We start from the raw sequence: 21403 nt of genomic DNA on the forward strand, positions 1-21403 counted from the left end.
CGATCCCTTGATCATTATATAGTGTCCTTCTTTGTCTCTTGTAATCGTCTTTATTTTAAAGTCTATTTTGTCTGATATGAGAATTGCTACTCCAGCTTTCTTTTGATTTCCATTTGCATGGAATATCTTTTTCCATCCCCTCACTTTCAGTCTGTATGTGTCTCTAGGTCTGAAGTGGGTCTCTTGTAGACAGTATATATATGGGTCTTGTTTTTGTATCCATTCAGCCAGTCTGTGTCTTTCGGTGGGAGCATTTAATCCATTCACGTTTAAGGTAATTATCAATATGTATGTTCCTATTCCCATTTTCTTAAATATTTTTGGTTTGTTATTGTAGGTGTTTTCCTTCTCTTGTGTTTCTTGCCTAGAGAAGTTCCTTTAGCATTTGTTGTAAAGCTGGTTTGGTGGTGCTGAACTCTCTCAGCTTTTGCTTGTCTGTAAAGGTTTTAATTTCTCCATCAAATCTGAATGAGATCCTTGCTGGGTAGAGTAATCTTGGTTGTAGGTTTTTCTCCTTCATGACTTTAAGTATATCCTGCCACTCCCTTCTGGCTTGCAGAGTTTCTGCTGAAAGATCAGCTGTTAACCTTATGGGGATTCCCTTGTGTGTTATTTGTTGTTTTTCCCTTGCTGCTTTTAATATGTTACCTTTATATTTAATTTTTGATAGTTTGATTAATATGTGTCTTGGCGTGTTTCTCCTTGGATTTTTCCTGTATGGGACTCTCTGTGCTTCCAGGACTTGATTAACTATTTCCTTTCCCATATTAGGGAAGTTTTCAACTATAATCTCTTCAAATATTTTCTCAGTCCCTTTCTTTTTCTCTTCTTCTTCTGGGACCCCTATAATTCGAATGTTGGTGCGTTTAATGTTGTCCCAGAGGTCTCTGAGACTGTCCTCAGTTCTTTTCATTCTTTTTTCTTTATTCTGTTCCGCAGCAGTGAATTCCACCATTCTGTCTTCCAGGTCACTTATCCGTTCTTCTGCCTCAGTTATTCTGCTATTGATCCCGTCTAGAGTATTTTTAATTTCATTTATTGTGTTTTTCATCATTGCTTGGTTCCTCTTTAGTTCTTCTACATCCTTGTTAAATGTTTCTTGCATTTTGTCTATTCTATTTCCAAGATTTTGGATCATCTTTACTATCATTATTCTGAATTCTTTTTCAGGTAGACTGCCTATTTCCTCTTCATTTGTTACGTCTGGTGTGTTTTGACCCTGCTCCTTCACCTGCTGTGTGGTTTTTTGTCTTCTCATTTTGCTTATCTTACTGTGTTTGGGGTCTCCTTTTCACAGGCTGCAGGTTCATAGTTCCCGTTGTTTTTGGTATCTGTCCCCAGTGGCTAAGGTTGGTTCAGTGGGTTGTGTAGGCTTCCTGGTGGAGGGGAGTAGTGCCTGTGTTCTGGTGGATGAGGTTGGATCTTGTCTTTCTGGTGGGCACGTCCACGTCTGGTGGTGTGTTTTTGGGGTGTCTGTGGCCTTATTATGTTTTTAGGCAGCCTCTCTGCTAATGGATGGGGCTGTGTTCCTGTCTTGCTAGTTGTTTGGCATAGGGTGTCCAGCACTGTAGCTTACTGGTCGTTGAGTGAAGCTGGGTCTTGATGTTGAGATGGAGATCGCTGAGAGATTTTTGCCGTTTGGTATTACGTGGAGCTGGGAGGTCTCTTGTGGACCAGTGTCCTGAAGTTGGCTCTCCCACCTCAGAGGCACAGACCTGATGCCTGGCTGGAGCACCAAGAGCCTTTCATCCACATGGCTCAGAATAAAAGGGTGAAAAATATAGAAGGAAAGAAAGAAAGAGGATAAAATAAAATAAAATAAAGCTATTATAATAAAAAATAAGAAAAAAAATTTTTAAGAATAAATGTATTCAGAAAAAATTTTTTTTTTAATTTTTAAAAATAGATTTATTAATTTTTATAGTAAAAAATAAGAAAAAATTATTAAGAAAATATTTAGTAAGAAAAAAATTTTTTTTAATTTTTTAAAATAAAAAATATGAAAAAACTTATTAAATTTTTTTTTTAATTTCTAAAAATAGAAAATAAGGAAAAAATTATTAAGAAAACATTTATTAGGAAAAAAAAATTTTTAAGTAAAAAAAAAAAAAAAAAAACAACACGGATGGACCTAACCCTAGGACTAATGGTGAAAGCAAAGCTATACAGACAAAATCTCACCCAGAAGCATACACATATACACTCACAAAAAAAGGAAAAGGGGAAAAATTAATATATCCTGCTCCCAAAGTCCACCTCTTGAATTTGGGATGATTCGTTGTCTATTCAGGTATTCAACAGATGCAGGCACATCAAGTTGTTTGTGGAGCTTTAATCCGCTGCTTCTGAGGCTGCTGGGAGAGATTTCCCTTTCTCTTCTTTGTTCGTACAGCTCCTGGGGTTCAGCTTTGGATTTGGACCCGCCTCTGCACGTAGGTCGCCTGAGGGCGTCTGTTCCCCGCCCAGACAGACCGGGGTTAAAGAAGCAGCTGCTTCAGGGGCTCTGGCTCACTCAGGCCGGGGAGAGGGAGGGGTACAGAGGAGGCGGGGCGAGCCTGCGGCGGCAGAAGCAGGTGTGACGTTGCAGCAGCCTGAGGCACGCCGTGCGTTCTCCCGGGGAAGTTGTCCCCGGATCACGGGACCCTGGAAGTGGCGAGCTGCACAGGCTCCCAGGAGGGGCGGTGTGGAGAGTGACCCGTGCTCGCACACAGGCTTCTTGGTGGCGGCAGCAGCAGCCTTAGCTTCTCCTGCCCGTCTCTCGGGTCCGCGCTGATAGCCGCGGCTCACGCCCGTCTCTGGAGTTCGTTTAGGCGGCGCTCTGAATCCCCTCTCCTTGCGCTCCGGGAAACAAAGAGGCAAGAAAAAGTCTCTTGCCTCTTCGGCAGCTGCAGACTTTTTCCCGGACTCCCTCCCGGCTAGCACCGAAGCCCGAGCCTCAGCTCCCAGTCCCCGCCCGCCCCAGCGGGTGAGCAGACAAGCCTCTCGGGCTGGTGAGTGCTACTCAGCACCGATCCTCCGTGCGGGAATCTCTCCGCTTTGCCCTCTGCACCCCTGTGGCTGCGCTCTCCTCCGTGGCTCCGAAGCTTCCCCCCTCTGCCACCCGCAGTCTCCGCCCGCGAAGGGGCTTCCTAGTGTGTGGAAACCTTTCGTCCTTCACAGCTCCCTCCCACTGGTGCAGGTCCCGTCCCTATTCTTTTGTCTCTGTTATTTCTTTTTTCTTTTGCCCTACCCAAGTACGTGGGGAGTTTCTTGCCTTTTGGGAGGTCTGACGTCTTCTGCCAGCTTTCAGTGGGTGTTCTGTAGGAGCAGTTCCACGTGTAGATGTATTTCTACTGTATCTGTGGGAAGGAAGGTGATCTCCGCGTCTTACTCTTCCGCCATCTTGCCCCTCACCCCCGGGGGCCACTCTTCATCGGGGTGCGCGGGCCTCTCACTATCGCGACCTCTCTTGTGGCGGAGCACAAGCTCCAGACGCGCAGGCTCAGTAATTGTGGCTCACGGGCCTAGTTGCGCCGCGGCATGTGGGATCTTCCCAGACCAGAGCTCGAACCCGTGTCCCCTGCATTGGCAGGCAGATACCCAACCACTGCGCCACCAGGGAAGCCCCATGACTATTGACTTTTAAAGAACTGGACCTAACCCTGGGAACAAACAATACTGAGTTCTTCACATTAATTACTGGGAAGTTGATTCGTAGGGAAAACTGAAGCTGAAAATAGAAGCTCAGAGGTGCCCTGGTCCCTGATGAACAGGCAGGACAGGTGAGACGGGTATTGCTGTCTCCATTTTAAAAATAAAGAAGGGAGGCTTGAAGAGGTTAAGCAGCTTGCCCAAGGCCTCACAGCGAACAGCTAGCAAGACCAGGACAGGAGGCCCCTGCCACCTCCACTGCCCCCACTCTGTGCCGACTGAGGGCCCTGACATTCCGAGCAGGCTCAGGATGGAGATTGTGGAACCCATTCAGAGTCATGTCCATTACTCTTATGGTCCTGGCAGGTTTTAAAAAAATCTAGCAGGGCATCCTCACCCCCACCAACCCATCTCCTCCCTCACCCTCTCACATCACCCGTTGTGGGGTCTGGCTCCAGATGCACCAGCTGAATCGCTGTCAGCAACCAGAGAAAAGTGAGCAAGAGGCAGGCAGTGGTCAGGTGAGGGAGTGTAATTACAGCGGCTGGGCCCTGACGTCCAGGAGAAAGAAAGGGGACCCTGACAGCCCCCCTTGGGGACAGCCCCAGGAGAGGGGCCTTTCCTTACTGCTGCCTGTGCCTCCACCGCACCACCTCAACCTGGGAGTCGGATGAACCTGGACTCCAGTTCTGTTTCCGCCACCTACAAGGCATGCAACTTAGGCAGTTTGTTTAACCCAAGACTCAGTTTCCTAATAAGTAAGGTGGGCCTAATCCCTCGCCTGCAAGGCTGATGTAAGGATTAGGTGAGGTGACATAGGGAAAGTGCCTGGGGTGCAGTAGGTGCAGCATAAACGGCCACTATCATTATCGTTCCTGCTGCTTCATTCCCTTGAACAAGCTCAGTCAACTGCCCGGCTCAGAGGAAGGTGGTGCCAGGCAGGAGGCCTCAGTCCCCATCGCTTCTCCGCCCATCCCTGGGGAGCAGATCCAAGGAGGCGATCTCACTTCTGCCCCCAAGCACACCCAGCGGGGGAGAATTAGATTAAGATGCTGTTTCAGACATCCAGTTGACAGTCAGCTCTTTGCCTGTAAAGGATAGGAGAGAGGATGCAGGTATTATTCTGTGGAGTCTTGCTGACTCAAAGGGGCCATAGTCTGAGGCATGTCAGGAGCCAGGGGAGCCTGGCCTTTTCCCGGAGGGTCCACTTTGGCTTGGGTGCCTGAGAGAAACTGACCAGGGCTGGGGCCTTGGCCTGGCCTCCCTGACCGTCTGCCCATGTTCCTCTCCCTGTGAGGACTGTGAACCCTGGCCCCATCGGGTGTACAGGGAAGGCAGAACGCTAAGCTCTCAGACCTCCCAGTGCTGGTTGTACCTGTTCGCCACGGGGCTGACAAGATTCGGGGTAAGCGGTGAAGAGAGACTCCTCCCACCACCCAGGGGAACAGGTAACAACTGCTGGGCGCTGGCCAGCTCCTAGGAGCAGTGGAGTCAGAGAAACCAAAGCCTCACCTGCCCTCTGGTTGCTTCCCGCCTCCTGAATCCTGCTCTGGTCCCAGCTCCATCTCCTGGGACTGACCCCTGAACCCCCTGTCCCTCCTTTCCTCAGAAAGATCCCTTATGACATGTCACCACCACGGGCCACGGAGGACGCACTGCAGCTGGCCACCTCCACTCACTGCGAGATAGAGCCCAGGGTTAAGCCAGCCCTTCGGGTGCCTCTATTTCCTGGTGGAACAAATGGATCCCTAACCTCCCTTCCTCCCCAGGGAGCTGTGCAGATCAAATGAGATAAGGGGTGTGAGAGCACTGAGAAAGTGCTAAACCCTCTCTGGGCATCGGCATCTGTTGCTGATTGTGCTGTGGAGCTCATCCCGCACACCAGCCCTGGTGGGGCTTCCCGTCAGTCTGCACTCAGCTGTGAATGCAAATGAGCATCAGATTGCTTCTTGAAAACAGATCTGGTTTGGGAAAAAGAGGAGAAATTGGGTCTGAGACCCTACAAACTCCAAGGGGAGAGAGGTTGGGCTGGCAGGGAGGGACCACCAAGAGAAGATACAAAGGAAAGGAGAGAGGTGTGGAGAGCCAGTTGCGTTTCAGCTGCCGTGCACTTTGCTCCGGGCCCTGGGGACCAGGAGGCTGTAGCTCAGGCCAACTGCATGCTTCCACCCAGGCTGCATCACTTCCCACCCCCTACCACCTGGCTCTCAGCCACTGAGAAGGCCACTGTTTCTTTCCTTGTGTCAGGAGGCAGGGGACACATGTGGGGACAGGTGTACCATCTGGCAGGGGGGAGCAGATTCCAGAAGAGCAGGGGATTAAATGCTCTGTCCCCAAGGGGCCCTACCAGCCTGGGGAACAGCTTTCCCTTATTCCTTCCCTCTCTCCCTCTCTCTTGTGCATGACTGCAAAGGAATCCTTCAGCCTCTAGAACAGAGTGCCCATGCCAAAGCTCCCTGAGGAGAACCTCCAAGCTCTGTCCTTTGAGCCACGACTGTCCCCTGATTATACCTCTATTGCGGCATCTATTCTGCCGTATTAAGACGATCCTGTTTCCTTTGTCCTCAGCCAAACCATGGGCCCCAGGAGGGCAGAGAATGTCGCCCAGTGCCTAATGGAGAGCTTAACACAACATAAATGCTCTGTAAATACTGAAGGACCGCGTGGCACCCAGGCACAGCCCATGGTCAGAATCCTCTGTGTTGTTCTGCTTTCAACTCAGCTGTTTCTCCGATAGATGCCCCCAGATTCTCAGAACCAAGGTGGCTCCTTCTAGGCATCCACACAGGGTGGCAGAGATACAACCTTGATTCTCTTTCCCCAGGTTTACACACCAAAGGGCTCCTGTCCTTCGGTCCACCATTGGGGAACCCTTCTCTGAAGAGTGATGGGTTTGCACCTGATGGTAGTAACTCTCCAGGCTGATAGTAACTACCAGGGTCACAGAGGCCCTCTGGGCCTCACCCTGGGTGGTCCAAGCCCTATGGGTATGCCCTGTCCTTCAACATCTTCAGGAAGGAGGATGGTTCCAGCAGTTCCCTTGGTGATTCGTTCCCACAGCCGATGATAATCTGATATCACATCCCTTGCTGTGCGGGGCGCTGCACCCCGTGGGCTGACCAGTGTGCTTAAAGGGGAGGGAGTTGGGTTTGGGAGAGAACCACTCCGAACTCTGCACCCCTACTGAGCCCTTCCCACGTACGTCAACCCCACAGACTGAGGCCAAGGGGGGCACTGGAGATGTGAGGCCCCGGGGTCAGAGGAGACAAGAACACAGTATGAGTCACCTTTCATGAAGAGTGTTTCTTCAGTAAATGACTTCATCGGACAGTTATATTCATTAGAGGTATAATTACAAGACATAAGATCAAGCGGAGAAGAATGCCAAGCGTGCGGGGGGAATCCAGTGCGAAGCGGTCCCCTGGTCCTGGGGAGAAGGCAGTGGAGGCGGGCGGGAGAAGGGCATCCTCTGTCGGAGGCTCTTCACCACCACACTCCTTTGCCGACGCAGCCACCCTCAGATCCCAGCGCTCGGAGCAGAGGGGGTGGGGAGCCTCAGGCATAATTAAAGCGCAATCATAGTAAACAAACACTAATTAAAGTGTCACTGAGTGTCCCGTTAAACTCTGAGTCAGCCCTGACAAAGCCGCCTGACACAGTGGACACTCTCCAGGAGAAGCTCCCTTGCCTTCTCCAGCTTCCCGGGACAATGCCCATCCCCTCCCCATCCTCCCCCACCCACCAGGTCCTAGAGCAAGTGCTTGCCTTCGCCTGGTGCAGAGTGAAGTGACCCCTGACCCCAGAAGTTTGCACTTGGTCTTTCAGGGCCATAGACTCAGAGATATTAGAACCAATTTCTCCCTGGCTATAATGCAGTCCCCAGGCTAACCTCCATCTCTCCTCCCCCTGAGTCAGTCTAGTTCCTTCCACTAGTTCCTTTCGTAGTCCCTAGGCAGAGTTTGATTCTATTTCTTCATGGCCCCAGGGCCTGACACTTAAAGAGATTCCCCAAAATGTGAGGTCACGTTTACCAGTGGTTCTCATAAGAATCACCTGGAGAGCTTGTTAGAACCCTTTCTCAGGCCCCGCCCCATCCCAGAGGTTCTAACCCAGTGGACTCTGGATTTTTATGCCCCTTAAGCTCACAGGTAATGCCAAGGATGTTGGTTTGAGAACTCCGGCCACCTCTTCATGGAGGACATTCTTTTGGCCAAGGAGTGACAGGCTGGAGAGCTTACAGATGTCATGTATTCCAGCTCTGTGGCCTTCTCCGTCCTTCCCAAGTTAACCCAAAACTGCCTTTCTAGATTTATACCCATCACTCTTCACCCTCATGCAACGTTTTCTGAAGAAACTCTGCTTTCCTATGTTTGCTCATGTGGTTCTTTCCACCTGGGACGCTTTTCATCTGTATAAATATTAATCACCCTTGAAGACGCAGACCCAGGCCACATCCCTTACAAAGCCTTCCTGGGACTCCCATCTAGAGCAGTGCTCTCCCGTGATAACAAAGCACCATCCACACAGCTACGCATGTAATTTTAACTTTTCCAGCAGCCATATTTTAAAAAGTAAGAAGAGACAGTTGAAATTCATAGTAGATTTTATTTAACTCAATATTTACTAAATTTTTATCTTTTCAACATGTGTCAATAAAAAATTATTACTGTGCTATTTTACATTCTCGTTTCCCGTGCTCAACCGTCAACATCCGGTGTCCTTAGAGCACATCTCTAAGGAATAGAATTCGAACTAACCCCACTCCAGATGCTGGTGACCACACGGGCCCACACATTGGACGGCGCAGACGTAGAAGTAGTATTTTCTTTGCTCTGAATTCCCTCAGCCCTCTTTCAATACCTCTCTTAGAACACACATCACTTTTCTTGTTTTTATTGCTAGTCTGTTTGCAACTTGAAGGTGATGGCTGTGTTTTAATGCTGCTGTTGATTTTATTCCCCTAAAGTGCCCAGCACTGGCCTTTCTGTAGGACATGATCTATGAATATGGGTTGATGAATGAATACAGAAACACATGATTATAGGAAAGACAGAGCACTCATGGAGAAACCTGACTTTGAGGCCCTCCCTCCAGTCCCTGTGACATTGCTTTCCTCTGGTTTGCATATGGCTATTAGATCTTTGAGAAGAGAATAATTCAAATTTTAGGAACCACCCCCCTTATAAGTTTCCTGTTTCACTTTGCTCTTCAACTCAGTGTATTAAAAAAAAAAAAAAATTCCCACCAGGAGGGCCCAGGAAACAGGAAAAATAGTTGTGCTGTTGGTTTCACGTTTGGAGAAGAAAAGGCTTCTCACTATCTCTGTGGCACTTGGCGTGAAAGTGGGCTTTGTTGCTGGAGACACTGCTCCCATTCAGGGCCCCCTTCCCCAGCTGCTGAGAGCCGGGCTGTGTTTTGACAGACGGGCCGAATGCAATGCAGACAGTTGTTTTAATTTCCAGCCAGATGCAGACATCACTCACACGGAGCCCGAAACCCAGGAAAGGGAGGCCGGGCACTGGGCTGCGGCTCTCAGGCCTCCGAGGGCGGGTTGGAGGGGGCTGGCAGAAGCCCCCCAGGTGGCTAGGGTCACAGATATCCTGAAGGGCTGAGAGTCCCAGGCCCGGGAGAGGCATGCTGGGAGAGCGTCTGGCAGGCACCTGCCGGAAAGGTGCTTCTGGTAGGAATCACAGGACGTGAGTCAGGGGTCAACGGTTGCTCCTTAATGCAGGGTGCTATCAGTGGCTAGTGGCGTGGCTGGATCTTTGAACTGTCCAAGTCATTCAGGACAGAAATGAACAGTCTCAGGAAGGAGTTAGGCAAACTGTGGGAAACAGAATCCTAAATGTCAGAGTTAGAAGGACTAGGGCAGCCTTCCTCTGGGGGCAGAAATACCTTCCACAGCCTCCCAGACACGTGTCACCTTGACTGTGCTTACACGTCCCACGGAAGGGAGTCCCTGCTGGAAGCCAGGTCTGTTGCACTGTTGGACAGCCTTGACTTTCTTCTGTCGAGCTTTCCTGGAACTTTTCACCCATGAGTCTTATTGCAGCCACACTGCCACCCTTCAGACAGTGGCAGATAGCTTCCACGGCCACCTTGACATTCATCTTCTTTGACCTAAATAAACATATAAGTCTATCAGCTGTACCTCAGATGCCACACCTGGGTCCCACCCCATCGTGACCACCCTCTGGAAAGTTTCTCTGGTTGAGCAACCCTCCTCTTAGAGCAGGTTGCAAAGACCTGAGCTGGGAACTCAGGTCATCTCCATCCTGACACCATGTCCATTAATGCAACCCATGATCTAATTAGCCCCTTTAGCTATGACATCACCCTGTCAGGTCATATTGGACATAGAGTCAATTCAACCCTCGGACCTATTCCACATGAACTATTTCAAATCAGCTACTCCCCCAACCTCCATTTAGAATATCAATTTTTTTCACTGAATTGCAACATTTTATATTTACGCTTTCTGCCTTTTGTATTTTTATTATTAAAGGGAAGTTAGGGATGCTTAAAGCTGATCATGTCACTCAGAGAAAAGCTTTGTAATTCAGAATGTTAAGTGTTTATGATGTGGGGAGAATGAGTGGGTGTGGGGGGCACCCAACAGAGAGAAGGAAGTCTCCTGGGGCTGGTGCCCAAGACCTTTCGTTGTCTGGCCCCTGGTTACATGCCACCAGCCTCGTCTCTCAGCCCGCCCATCCAGTATACACTCCACACTTGAGTTAGGCTGAACTTAGCCATGATTACTTTTGTTCGTGATAATCTCTCAGCTAGGAATGCCCTTCCAGGCATCTGCATTGGGCCCACTGTTACCCTGGTTCACCCTTACTTGACTGGTCCCTTCCTCCAGACAGGCTGACCCCTTCCTCCAGACAGGTTGTGCTGGACGGCCCTCCTTTAAGCTGCCAAGGCCCCCAGGGCACATACCTATTGCCTGCAATGGATGTTGAGCACAATGTAGAGCAGGTCTCGGTTTGTAATTATCAACTGCTACTGGGCTGCGTGCTCTTCCGGGGGGCAGGACCTGTGCCCTGTTCGCTGCTGTTTCTCTATCACGCGGCACCGGAGCCTCTCATAGTGACATCTGGTAAACAGTTGCCGGGTGAGCAGTGTTCGACTCCATCCCGAGCCTCTCAGGAGCGTGCTGTGAAGACATCTCCATCACAGCCTTTGTCCCCCTGCTAGAGGCAGACCACTGTGCCGCTGGACCACAGGTTGTGTTTCCACTTGGGTTCACACATCCAGTAGGTGGGGGCCCTCTCTGCCCTAACAAATGAGATCCCATTCCCAGCCCAGCAGCCTCCAGCCCCAGCCAGCAACAGATACCTAAGACATACCAAATGCAAGACTTCAATCTTCTGACCCTTTGCCTTGGCCTTAATGTCACACCCGCTGAGCAGGTAAGGGTGAGTAATGACCAAACAGGCCCGGCTCGTGTCCCCGCAGGGCCCCACCTGGAAGCCAGGAGGAGGCCACATCCTCTGGGGGGCAGGGGCTTGATCTGTACATTCCCACTTTCCCCAGCAAGACAGGCAGCTCATCTCTGTTCCCATTTAGCCAGACTTTTCAAAGGATGGGAGATTTACTAGAGAAACTGAATGCAGGCATCAGAGAATGGGATAATTGGATCCAGGTGGTATGTTTGGTTGGCTGTAAAAAGACCATGCCATTAGATGAATATTATTTGATAGGAAAAGTTTCTCCTTCTCTCCCTTTTTAAATGTTTTCTGTGCAGGCAGGATGTCTCAGCCCAAGCCCAGCTGAAAGCTCTTCAGAGACGAGTTGGTGGCACTCAATAGCCTTTCAACAGAGTTAACCGTTTTCAGCCTTTGCCAGGAGCAGGCCCAGCCTTCCGGAGGACTTTAGTGCAGGCAAAGAGAAACTGGAGGATTTGCTTCCACCTCCAGCAAAGGCAAGAAGCCTGGGGCCTGTTAGCTGTACCTGCCTCGTGCGGGGCAAACAGATGAGAACACTGAGGCCGCCGATTCACACCCCCCCCCCCGCATTGTCACCTCTTAGGGGTGGTGGCAGTGCAAGTGTGGTTAGGTGCAGTTGAGTCTGAACACACCTCTGCGAGGCATCACTCCCTGATCTAACCTGCTCTCTTTTCCCTCTCGGCCAGATCACCAGGGTCCCTGTGGAATCCTGTGAACAGTACACGACCTGTGGGGAGTGCCTGAGCTCGGGGGACCCTCACTGCGGCTGGTGTGCCCTGCACAACATGTAAGTTTGGCACATTCTGGAAAAAAGCCTGGAATGCAGAAAACCAGGTACTTTCCTGGGAGTGTTGATGAGGGATGTGACAACAGTTCGTAGGGAGAGAGGAATTTCCCTCTTCTGAGCAGTAGTTCTAATCGTGGTTGGAGTGCTGAGAACAGGAAGAGGAAAAGAGGCCATGGGTGGGCCTTCTTTTCAAGTGCAGTGCCTCTGCCTCTCTGTTTTTCATTTCACCTCCAAAATCTGATCCCCCACCCCCCGGCCAGCTGCTCTGAAGTCTGTACCTTTTCTACAGGGAAGGGTAGTGGTGTTGGAAGAGCTCACAAGGGAAGTTGTAGAATCTCCTCCTCAGTGTGGCCTGAACGAGGTGCCTCCTTCCTGGAGTTTGCACTAGAGTTGGGAAGCTTGGACTCCAGTTAGCTGCTGTGTGACCCAGGATGGTCCACTGACGACTGTGGGCCTCCATTTCCCCATTGCTAAATAGGGGTCATGCCTACCTCGCAGGTGAACTGTGAGGGTTAAATGAAATAATAAATGCTTCGGCAATAAGGAAGCTCAGGATAAGCTACACAAGTCAAAATAATTGTTATGGACGCAGAACCCTTGGGAGGACCCTTCTGGCCTCACTAATGCCTGATTCCAAGAAGTCTGCATCTCACTCCAACTGGCCTCACATCCCTATTCAGATACATCCCCTGCCATTGAATACCAGCTCAATAGAAATGCAAAATCACACTTAAACTTCCTAATTCAGAAGTGTCCCAGAGGGAGAGAAGAGGGTGAAAACTCCAAAGGCAGGAGCTGGCTCGGAATTCTGTTCCCCAGTGGAGTTGGAAACTCCTTGGCTCCGTGCCAGCCGGCAAAGCATCCCCATGAAATGTGGGGGGGGGGGGGGGGTTTAGGGTGGAGGCGGAGGCGGAGGGCCAGAGTTCAGGGTCCTGCACAATAGCTCTTGGCTTCCAGCCTCTGCAGCAGGTGTTGGGAGGGCTATGGAGGGAGGGAGGGAAGCGGGCACCTCACAGATGCAAAATCCGGACTGGATTGGAGCCCACAGATACTGAGTTCCCTGCTTAGATTTGGAGGTAAGGGCCTCCTCCAAAAGTTTCGCCAGAAATGCTCTCACCGGACCCCAGACAGTGAGTCTCCATTCAGGTCAGACAAGTGGTAAAGAAGCTGATGCTGCTCCCACTATGTCCCCAGAAGGACAAACGTGGCTACAACCGGGTTCCCTTCGGTGAGGCTGGCCTGACAGCCAGAAGGCTCTCTCCCCTCAAGAGGTTTTCTTTCTCCACAGAACCTGACAGCCACTCCCAGCTTCATGCCTGGTCCTGGGCTACCTGCCCTCTCACTGTGCAGTGGGTAGAGCCGGCCATACTACCCACTCCCTGCTCCTCCCTGCCAATCTAGCCACAATGTCCAAGTCTCCCGGAGGCCCCAGACCACCCCGTCATCCTCCTGGGCCAGGTCAGCTGGGGATCCTAGAATGACTGGACCACATGAAGATAGTCTCAGGTTTCCCCTGCCGTCTGAGCTCCTTCCCTGTCATCACCTGCCAGGGCACACCTCTCCTTCCAGCAGCTCTGTTTGCCAAGAGCACATGGGGAACAAGCTTCCTCCCGGTTATACCCAGCGGTGTCTCTTCTTCTGGCCCCTCTCATCTTCACCAGCCCCTCCGGCAGTGCCCTCCCACCTGTCGCCATCCGCCTGCCTGGGTAACAGGAACGAGTGGATGGGCTACCCCAGCCGCCAGGCCCACACACTGGATTTTAATGGAGGCAGAGTCCTGAGAGAAATTACTCAAGAGCCTCTGGGTCCGGGGGGGGGGGGGGGGGGATTTGAAACCTTCTTGTCTCTTCTGTATGCCTTGCTCTTTCTTGCAAGTGCGTTATTGTCTCAGAGGCTATTTATCTCTGTTAGGGCTGTTGCCATAAATAGTATGATAAAAAAGAGCCATTTCAGTGAGTCAATGAGATAAAGGCTCCAGTCAAGAGCTCACTTTAGAGCTATCTTAAGGATTCACTTAAACCTCAATAATTCTTTTCTTTGACAGCATTCATATTTAGATCCATTATGTGCCTGGAAAGGAAGAGGGGGGAGGGACTTTGGGGGGAGCTTGGGTGGGAATCTCCGCCTGGTTGTGGAATCTTGTAGTGTCCCCAGTGGCTCTTTGGTTGGAGAAGCACCAGCCCTGGAGCGTGTTCCCATGTGACTTAAGTGGCCACCAGATGCCCCTGCGTGCAGGCGTCACAGTGCCCACCTGCTGCTGTAGGCGGAGAAGCCAAGAACCAGAGATGAAGATGTGAGGAGAAGCGGCCACACATGCCTTCTGACAGGGGCAACCCTGCCTGCGACTCCCTGTCTGTCTCTCTCCTTCTCACCACAAACATTTATTGAAAATATACCATGGACAGGTAGAATAGCTCAATGCATAAAACATGGTCCCTGCCTTCAGAGAGCCATGAATCCAGCCACAAGATCACATGCATGCTGTCCCACACAGCTAAGAACCTGTCCAGGTTTTTAAATATCCCTGGAGGAGAATAATAATATTCAGAATCATCATCATTAATATTGTTCTTAGAAGGGCTAAGAACGGGCCATTTTCTAAACACTAGCTCATTTAATGCTTACAGCAAGCCTACGAGGTACTGTATTATCATTGACCTCGGCATTCTACAGTTGGGGGGATCTGAGGCGTGGAGAGATTAAGGAACTTGTCCAAGGGGCCACAGCTAGTAGGCTGTAGATCTGGGGTTAGAACCCAGGCATCATGGCTCCAGAGTTCACATTTTTAGCCTCTTGCCTGCTACTTCTCACGTCCCCAACCTTCCCTCCCTCACTCACTGAGCCTCCCGTAAAGATGCTGTCTATCTAGAGCTATTCTTTATGTCTAAACCGCATCTCTTGTGTTGGCGGTCGATCCCACTTCTATTAGTCTGACTTTCACTGCAATAGAGACCATCTGGGAGTCACCAGGCCCTCTGGGATAAGTGAATGTTGTCATGAGAAGACGCACACAGGCCTCAGAGCAGCAAAGCCTTCTCACTTACCTTCAGGGCACTCTGGAGCCTCAAACAGATGGGTCTCAGAGGCCTGACCTCTTGTGAATCTGTGTTTGTGGCAGGTGCTCCCGCAGGGACAAGTGCCAGCGGGCCTGGGAACCTAATCGATTTGCTGCCAGCATCAGCCAGTGCATGAGCCTCGAGGTGCATCCCAGCAGCATCTCAGTGTCTGAGCACAGCCGGCTGGTGAGTAAACTCATCCGGAAGGTTGGAGGGGTGGGGTGTGGGACCCGCACAAGTGTGGGTGTGTTCCTTTAACACTTGCACAATGTAAATGGCTCACACTTTAAATGCTCCGAGGAAACCTGATATTTGTAGGAAAACTATGGTAACTCTTATTGTAAAGGGCCTAGTCGGTTCGCCAAGCCCCTTGCAGATTCATTACCTATTGATCTGTTTTGTAAATCTAGATTTTGCATTTAGTAACAAACAGCTACAACATAATGCAATCCAATGCCGTTCTTTGGTATATGGTGTATTTCAATAGTCCACTTGATACAGTCTCTCACAGAAACCTGGAGTTGCCTTTGTGCTTGTATATGAGAGAGAGACAGACAGACAGGCAGACACAGAGAGACTGAGACTTAATTCACAGTATGTGCTTAGAATATCAAAGAGAATACAGTGGTCCTTAACCACCTGTCGAGTTGCAACCCCAAATACTTCGTGTCCTCAGGCCCTGCACGATTATTTCATTCTGGAGGTTTTATGAGCATTCACAAATGTTAATTAGTTAATGAACCTTCCAAGACTTGTGTTCATTCATCCCCACCGGGAGGTTTTGGCTCCCATGGAGCTCAGGGAACAAACAGCAGAGTTTGTACCTAAGTCTCTCAGCCCCATGGAAACGAAACTGGGGCAGAGATTCAGCAGCAAACAAATGTATAGAAAGGCTAGGTGATAGCCATTGTGACTAAGAAATCCCTGCCAGGTGGGATGACAAAGGGAGACCTCCCTCCCTTACGACTGGCCACTTGCAGGCCACAGGGTGTTGTCACCATGAACCCCCATGGGCACTCCCCACTGAGAGTCACATTTCTCACCTATTGTTTCAAATACCACTTAGATATTATATTGTGGTCACTTAGTACAACCCCATTTCCAAGTACCCTGAATTCAGAGCAGCGTTTTGCCATTAAATGATTTCTCAATCAAGAGATTCTTCTGACACTCTGTGATATTTTTACCATTCAAAGGAGAGTGTTCAAACTTGAAAGGCCTGGAAACCACTGACCTAGATCACTGGAATCCTAAGAAACAGCAGACATCATCTGAGCCATTAGTGTCCACTTCCTGCCTTCCTCTGATCCCCTAAGCTCCTTGTGAGGCGACTGCTGTACTCTAGGGGAGCTGTCAGGGGGCAGAGAGCCAGAGAGGAACAGAGAATAGAAACTCTAGGAAGCCCACCACCTTGGTAAGCAGACCCTGAGTGACAGCCAGGGTGAGGAGCCAGCTGTCTTTCGCCAACCCGGTAAACTCCTTATAAACCTCCGGGCTGGTGATAACATGTTCTCCCATGAGCCAGGGCTAAGGCTTAGTTGTGAAGGGCTCAGCTCATGACTTGCTTTCACGTTTGCATGATTTCATGTCAAAATGAGCTGGGTCTGAGATGGGTGTTGGGACCTTTCCCCCTAGCATCCCTCCCTCCCCCTCCCCCCAGTGCTTTCTGCTGCCGGACAAGACTGAAAAATTAATGGTATTAATAATAAAAACCATTGGCCCTGCACACCCCTCGCAGTGCTACTGTAATTGTTCAGTGTCAGAGCTGGAAGATCACCTGGACCAACATCCTCTCTATCGATGAGGTCAGTGGAGATGAGTGAGCAAGTGGGCAATGGCAGGGCCGGGCCTGGAGCCCAGGTCTCCTGAACCCCAAGGGCTCGTCCTACAGCATTATATCCCTTTGCTCCTCCCACAGCTCAGCCTGCTTGTGAGTGATGCTCCCGACCTGTCTGCGGGCATCTCCTGTGCCTTTGGGAACCTGACAGAGGTAGAGGGACAGGTATCTGGGAGCCAGGTCATCTGCATCTCACCAGGGCCCAAGGTTGTGCCTGTCATCCCTCTGGATCAAGGTAAGAAGTGTCTGCCATGAGAGTCATATGCTAGGGGCTGCCCTACCAGGGTGGCCAAGAGAAGAGGACCCAGGCGACCGGGTGGCAAGTGCCAGCACAGACTGACTGACAGTTGGCCTGACTAGGTCTCCTTATTGCCAGATACCAGTAGGGCTTATAAACTTGTTTGAGTTTGAAAGCAAACTGTCATGCCCCAAAGCAAACTTCAGGAAGAGGGAAATCCCTTGCTCCCATTTGGGTTAAGCCTGCACAGTGCATAAAGATTTTTTCCAGACTTCCCTTCCCTTCGAGGAATGTCAGTGGCTTCAGCCAGTGGTTTTCAGCGGGTTCTCTCCATAGAACTGGGGGCTTTTAGGGCTTTTGACCTGATATTTCTTTTTTCTTTTTTTTTTTTTTGAATTTTATTTTATTTATTTTTTTATACAGCAGGTTCTTATTAGTTATCCATTTTATACATATTAGTGTGTATATGTCAATCCCAATCTCCCAATTCATCACACCACCCCCCTGCCCCCCTGCCACTTTCCCCCCGTGGTGTCCATACGTTTGTTCTCTACATCTGTGTCTCAATTTTTGCCCTGCAAACCGGTTCATCTGTACCATTTTTCTAGGTTACACATATATGCGTTAATATACGATATTTGTTTTTCTCTTTCTGACTTACTTCACTCTGTATGACAGTCTCTAGATCCATCCACATCTCTACAAATGACCCAATTTTGTTCTGATATTTCTTTTTTTTAAATTTTTATTCTATATTGGTGATCTGGTATTTCTGACAGTAACTGAACATATTTGACCAAGGCAGGGGACTCTGTGGGATCTGATCCATTACCTCCTCCCTAAGAGGGGGGCTGGGGGTGTCTGGGTCTCAGTGATGGGCTGGTCATCAGCTGGATGAAAGGGAGTCTCTTGGAAGAAGATTCAAGAAGGCTCCATCTACCATCGGTGCCCCAGGGGAGCCCTGGAGTGGCTGAATGATTAACCCTCAGTCTCTCCACTGTGCCCCAGATTTGTAACCCTCTGCTTTTTTTTTCCTTTTTCCAGACTGGTTTGGGCTAGAGCTGCAGCTAAGATCCAAGGAGACAGGAAAGATATTCGTCGGCACCGAGTTCAAGTTCTACAACTGCAGCGCCCACCAACTGTAAGCACACCCCTCGCAGCACTAGTAATTGTTCAGTATCAAAGCCAGAGGATCACCTAGACCAACGTCCTTCTATAGAGATGAGGTCAGGAGAAATTAGTGAGCAAGCAGGTAACAGCAGGGCCAGGCCAGAAGGAGTCTTGCCCTGGGTCTGGATATGAGTGTGGGGTTTTTCTAAGTTCCCTTAGAACAAGAATCGTATTGTATTCGCCTCACAGTCTCCCAGTTGGACCTGGAACATTGTCTGGAAGACAGTAAGCTCTCCATAACTGTTACTTTTCAGTTATATTAAACCAAATGGCTTCACTCTCCACAGCCTCTGATCTCATTCAGTCTCCCTTGCAACACACCCTATGCTCAACTCTCAAACTAAGAGTTAAAAGAGGGTTTGAAGTAAAAACAAAGGTCATGGCTCAGGACCCAGAAGAAAAGTTCTCCATTTTATACCAATTGGTGGTGGATTTGAACATGGAGACTGACAACCAGTGGAGCTTGGACACATCATCCATGACCACATGAAGAGGGACTCAGAGATGGGGAAACAGCCTCACCCAGCACTCAAATAAAGGACTCAGGCTGGGAGAGGGAGAGGAAGCTTTAAACTATACCGTGGTCCAAACTGAGCCTTCAACTTTTCAAGGAGGAGGGGAAAACCAGACCCAACCACCAGCCCTCAGAGGGGCTTAAGTGCAGCCCAGCTGACCTCACCAGCCATCTCCAGCAGCAGAATGCCTACCAGTTGAGTGCCCTTGGCTGTGAGATCCTACAGCTGAGCAGGAAGCTGGGAGCATTTCATAAGTAAAAAGCAGGGCCTGGAGTGGAGGAGAGAGAGACCCATACTTAGTTTCTGCTGGTTCCTCTCTCGAAGTGAAATTGAGACTCCTTCCATACCATCTGGAAACTCATGCACCATTTGATTTAGAAAGAGGGAAACGCGTCTCTATAATAGGGCCACATAAGGGCCATGTGACCCCGGTCAATCAACAAGGAGGGAGATCAAGCAACAGCTCCATGCCAGAAGGAGCAGTACCTGAGAATATTCTATGGACCCATACTTCCCATTGCCCAGGGCAGGAACAACCTGAGGACTCCAGCAGTATCAAGTCTGAGGGTCTAGGCTGTGGGCACAATGGGCCCAGCAGTCCATGTGGGGAGAGGATCTGTTTGCAGCTAAGCCCTAAAGGAACCTTTAGCCATCAAAATAGGCAGATGAGGCTCCTTAGTCTCCTCTTTTCAGATCTTGATTTTTCATGATTTGAATCATCTTCTAGAGTTCTAGGGTCTCCACAGTAGCTAAGGAAAGAGATGTACCTGAGCCCCATTTGGCCAAATCAATAGATGTGCTGAGAAAGACAGAACAAGTGATAAAAATGGCCTGGGAGGAACCAAGGCAGGGCAGTATGTGGCTGAAGCTGAAATGAATAAAATTGCCCCCTAACCACTGCATTCCAATCCCAGCTAACCGTTTTTTTGGGAAATGCAAGCACCTTGGAGAGTGAACTTCCCACAACGCAGCAGTGAAGGAATACATTGTTTGTGAGAGCATCCACATCTCCGTGGCAACTCAGTGTGATGTCACCACTTTCAACCATATTGCCATGGCAATGGAGATGCTGTCACAGGCAACAAGTTTTAGCAGAAAAACAAAGCAGGTATCCTTGACAGTAAAGATTCCATTTTATTGCAAAACACTATCTTACCCTTCTTTACTCCTGGCATTCACAGTTAAAAATCACAGAGTCAATTCTTTCCTTTTACTATGGTACACTGAGGCCCATACGGTATAAGTGCTGCAACAAAGGTCACAAAATTAGCCAATGGAAGAACCTGTTCTAAAACCCTGATCTCGTCATCCTTGGTCCATTTTCATGATTTACTTGCTGAATCATAAGATGTTAGCAAGAACCAATCCATCTGGGCTAGGTTGAGGAACAAAATAACTAGGGGCATATCTAGAAGGGGATAAAAATATTTGGCATGGGGAAGAAGTGTAGATGGGCTAATGCACCCAATCCACTGCGAAGTATTAGCCAGTGACCCCTGGATCAAACCCCATCCGCCCAAATGCCATCAGAGCCCCCACCAGGTGGCGCCAGATTGCAGACCTGGCCGTGTCCCTTCCAGGTTGGTCTAGTTGTGAGAGGCTAGACTAGAGGATCTGGCAAGAAGCAGGAAGAACAACCCTACCTGCAAAACTCCTTTCCCTGACAGTGGTCTGATCACACACAGAGAACCTAGATGATACACACAGCCTCCAGGGGAAACCAGAGGGAAAGAAGTGCTCACTCACCCTGAGGAGAAAGGCAGAAGCCACACACATAGCCTGTTGCTGTCTATGCCTGGAGAGTGGGACAAAGTTATCATTTAATACCGTTTACTCCCCCAAAACTCAGAAACACAGGTGGTATGAACCAATCATTGACACTCCAATGTGATTTTTTTTTTAATGGAAATTCATTGTAGGGTGGAGAGAAACTTAGTTGTGTCGTGTTTATTGTTTTAATAATTCATACCTATGAATTACGAATTATTTTAGATGTGGAACAAATTTTTTTTTTAACTAATTTATTTTATTTTTGGCTGTGTTGGGTCTTCGTTTCTGTGCGAGGGCTTCCTCCAGCTGAGGTGAGTGCGGGCCACTCCTCATCGCGGTGCGCGGGCCTCTCACCGTCGCGGCCTCTCCCATTGCGGAGCACAAGCTCCAGCCGCGCAGGCTCAGTAGCTGTGGCTCACGGGCCTAGTTGCTCCGCGGCATTTGGGATCTTCCCAGACCAGGGCTCGAACCCGTGTCCCCTGCATTGGCAGGCGGATTCTCAACCACTGCACCACCAGGGAAGCCCTCCAATGTGATTTAAGAGCTTGAAATAACAGGTGATTTAAGCACTTAAAAATAATACATTTAGCATTGTAAATACTTTTCAAAATCACGTCCTATACATTATCTCGTTTGACGCGAAACACTCCATGGAGTAGACAGGAAAGTTTTAGTACAGACAGATGAAGAAATTCCGAGTCAGAAGGTAAAGTGCTTACTCAGGGTGACCCCAGTGGCAGTGGCAGAGGCAAAACTGCAACCAGATCTGCCCAATTTCTATCCCTGCGCTCTTTGGGCGATTCTGTCTTCATTTTTTTAATTTTATTTATTTTTATACAGCAGATTCTTATTAGTTATCTATTTTATACACATTAGTGTATATACGTCAACCCCAATCTCCCAATTCATCCCACCCCCGTGATTCTGTCTTATAAGTGGTGGTATGCTGGCA

At 49.5% G+C, this 21403-nt stretch overlaps 1 protein-coding gene across 4 annotated transcripts in view; it reads left to right on the forward strand.

Annotated features, from left to right (window-relative positions):
• Positions 1–21403, forward strand: part of PLXNA2 (plexin A2) — a 227872-nt gene that overhangs the window by 129173 nt on the left and 77296 nt on the right. For all 4 annotated transcript variants that reach the window (XM_068541516.1, XM_068541514.1, XM_068541513.1 and 1 more), the window contains exons 5-8: positions 11765–11865; positions 14984–15107; positions 16840–16993; positions 18041–18137. In XM_068541516.1, coding sequence (XP_068397617.1) covers positions 11765–11865; positions 14984–15107; positions 16840–16993; positions 18041–18137 — 476 coding nt within the window. The remainder of the gene's footprint in view (positions 1–11764; positions 11866–14983; positions 15108–16839; positions 16994–18040; positions 18138–21403) is intronic.

Source organism: Eschrichtius robustus, chromosome 3 (assembly GCF_028021215.1).
Source record: "Eschrichtius robustus isolate mEscRob2 chromosome 3, mEscRob2.pri, whole genome shotgun sequence".
NCBI lineage: Eukaryota > Metazoa > Chordata > Mammalia > Artiodactyla > Eschrichtiidae > Eschrichtius > Eschrichtius robustus.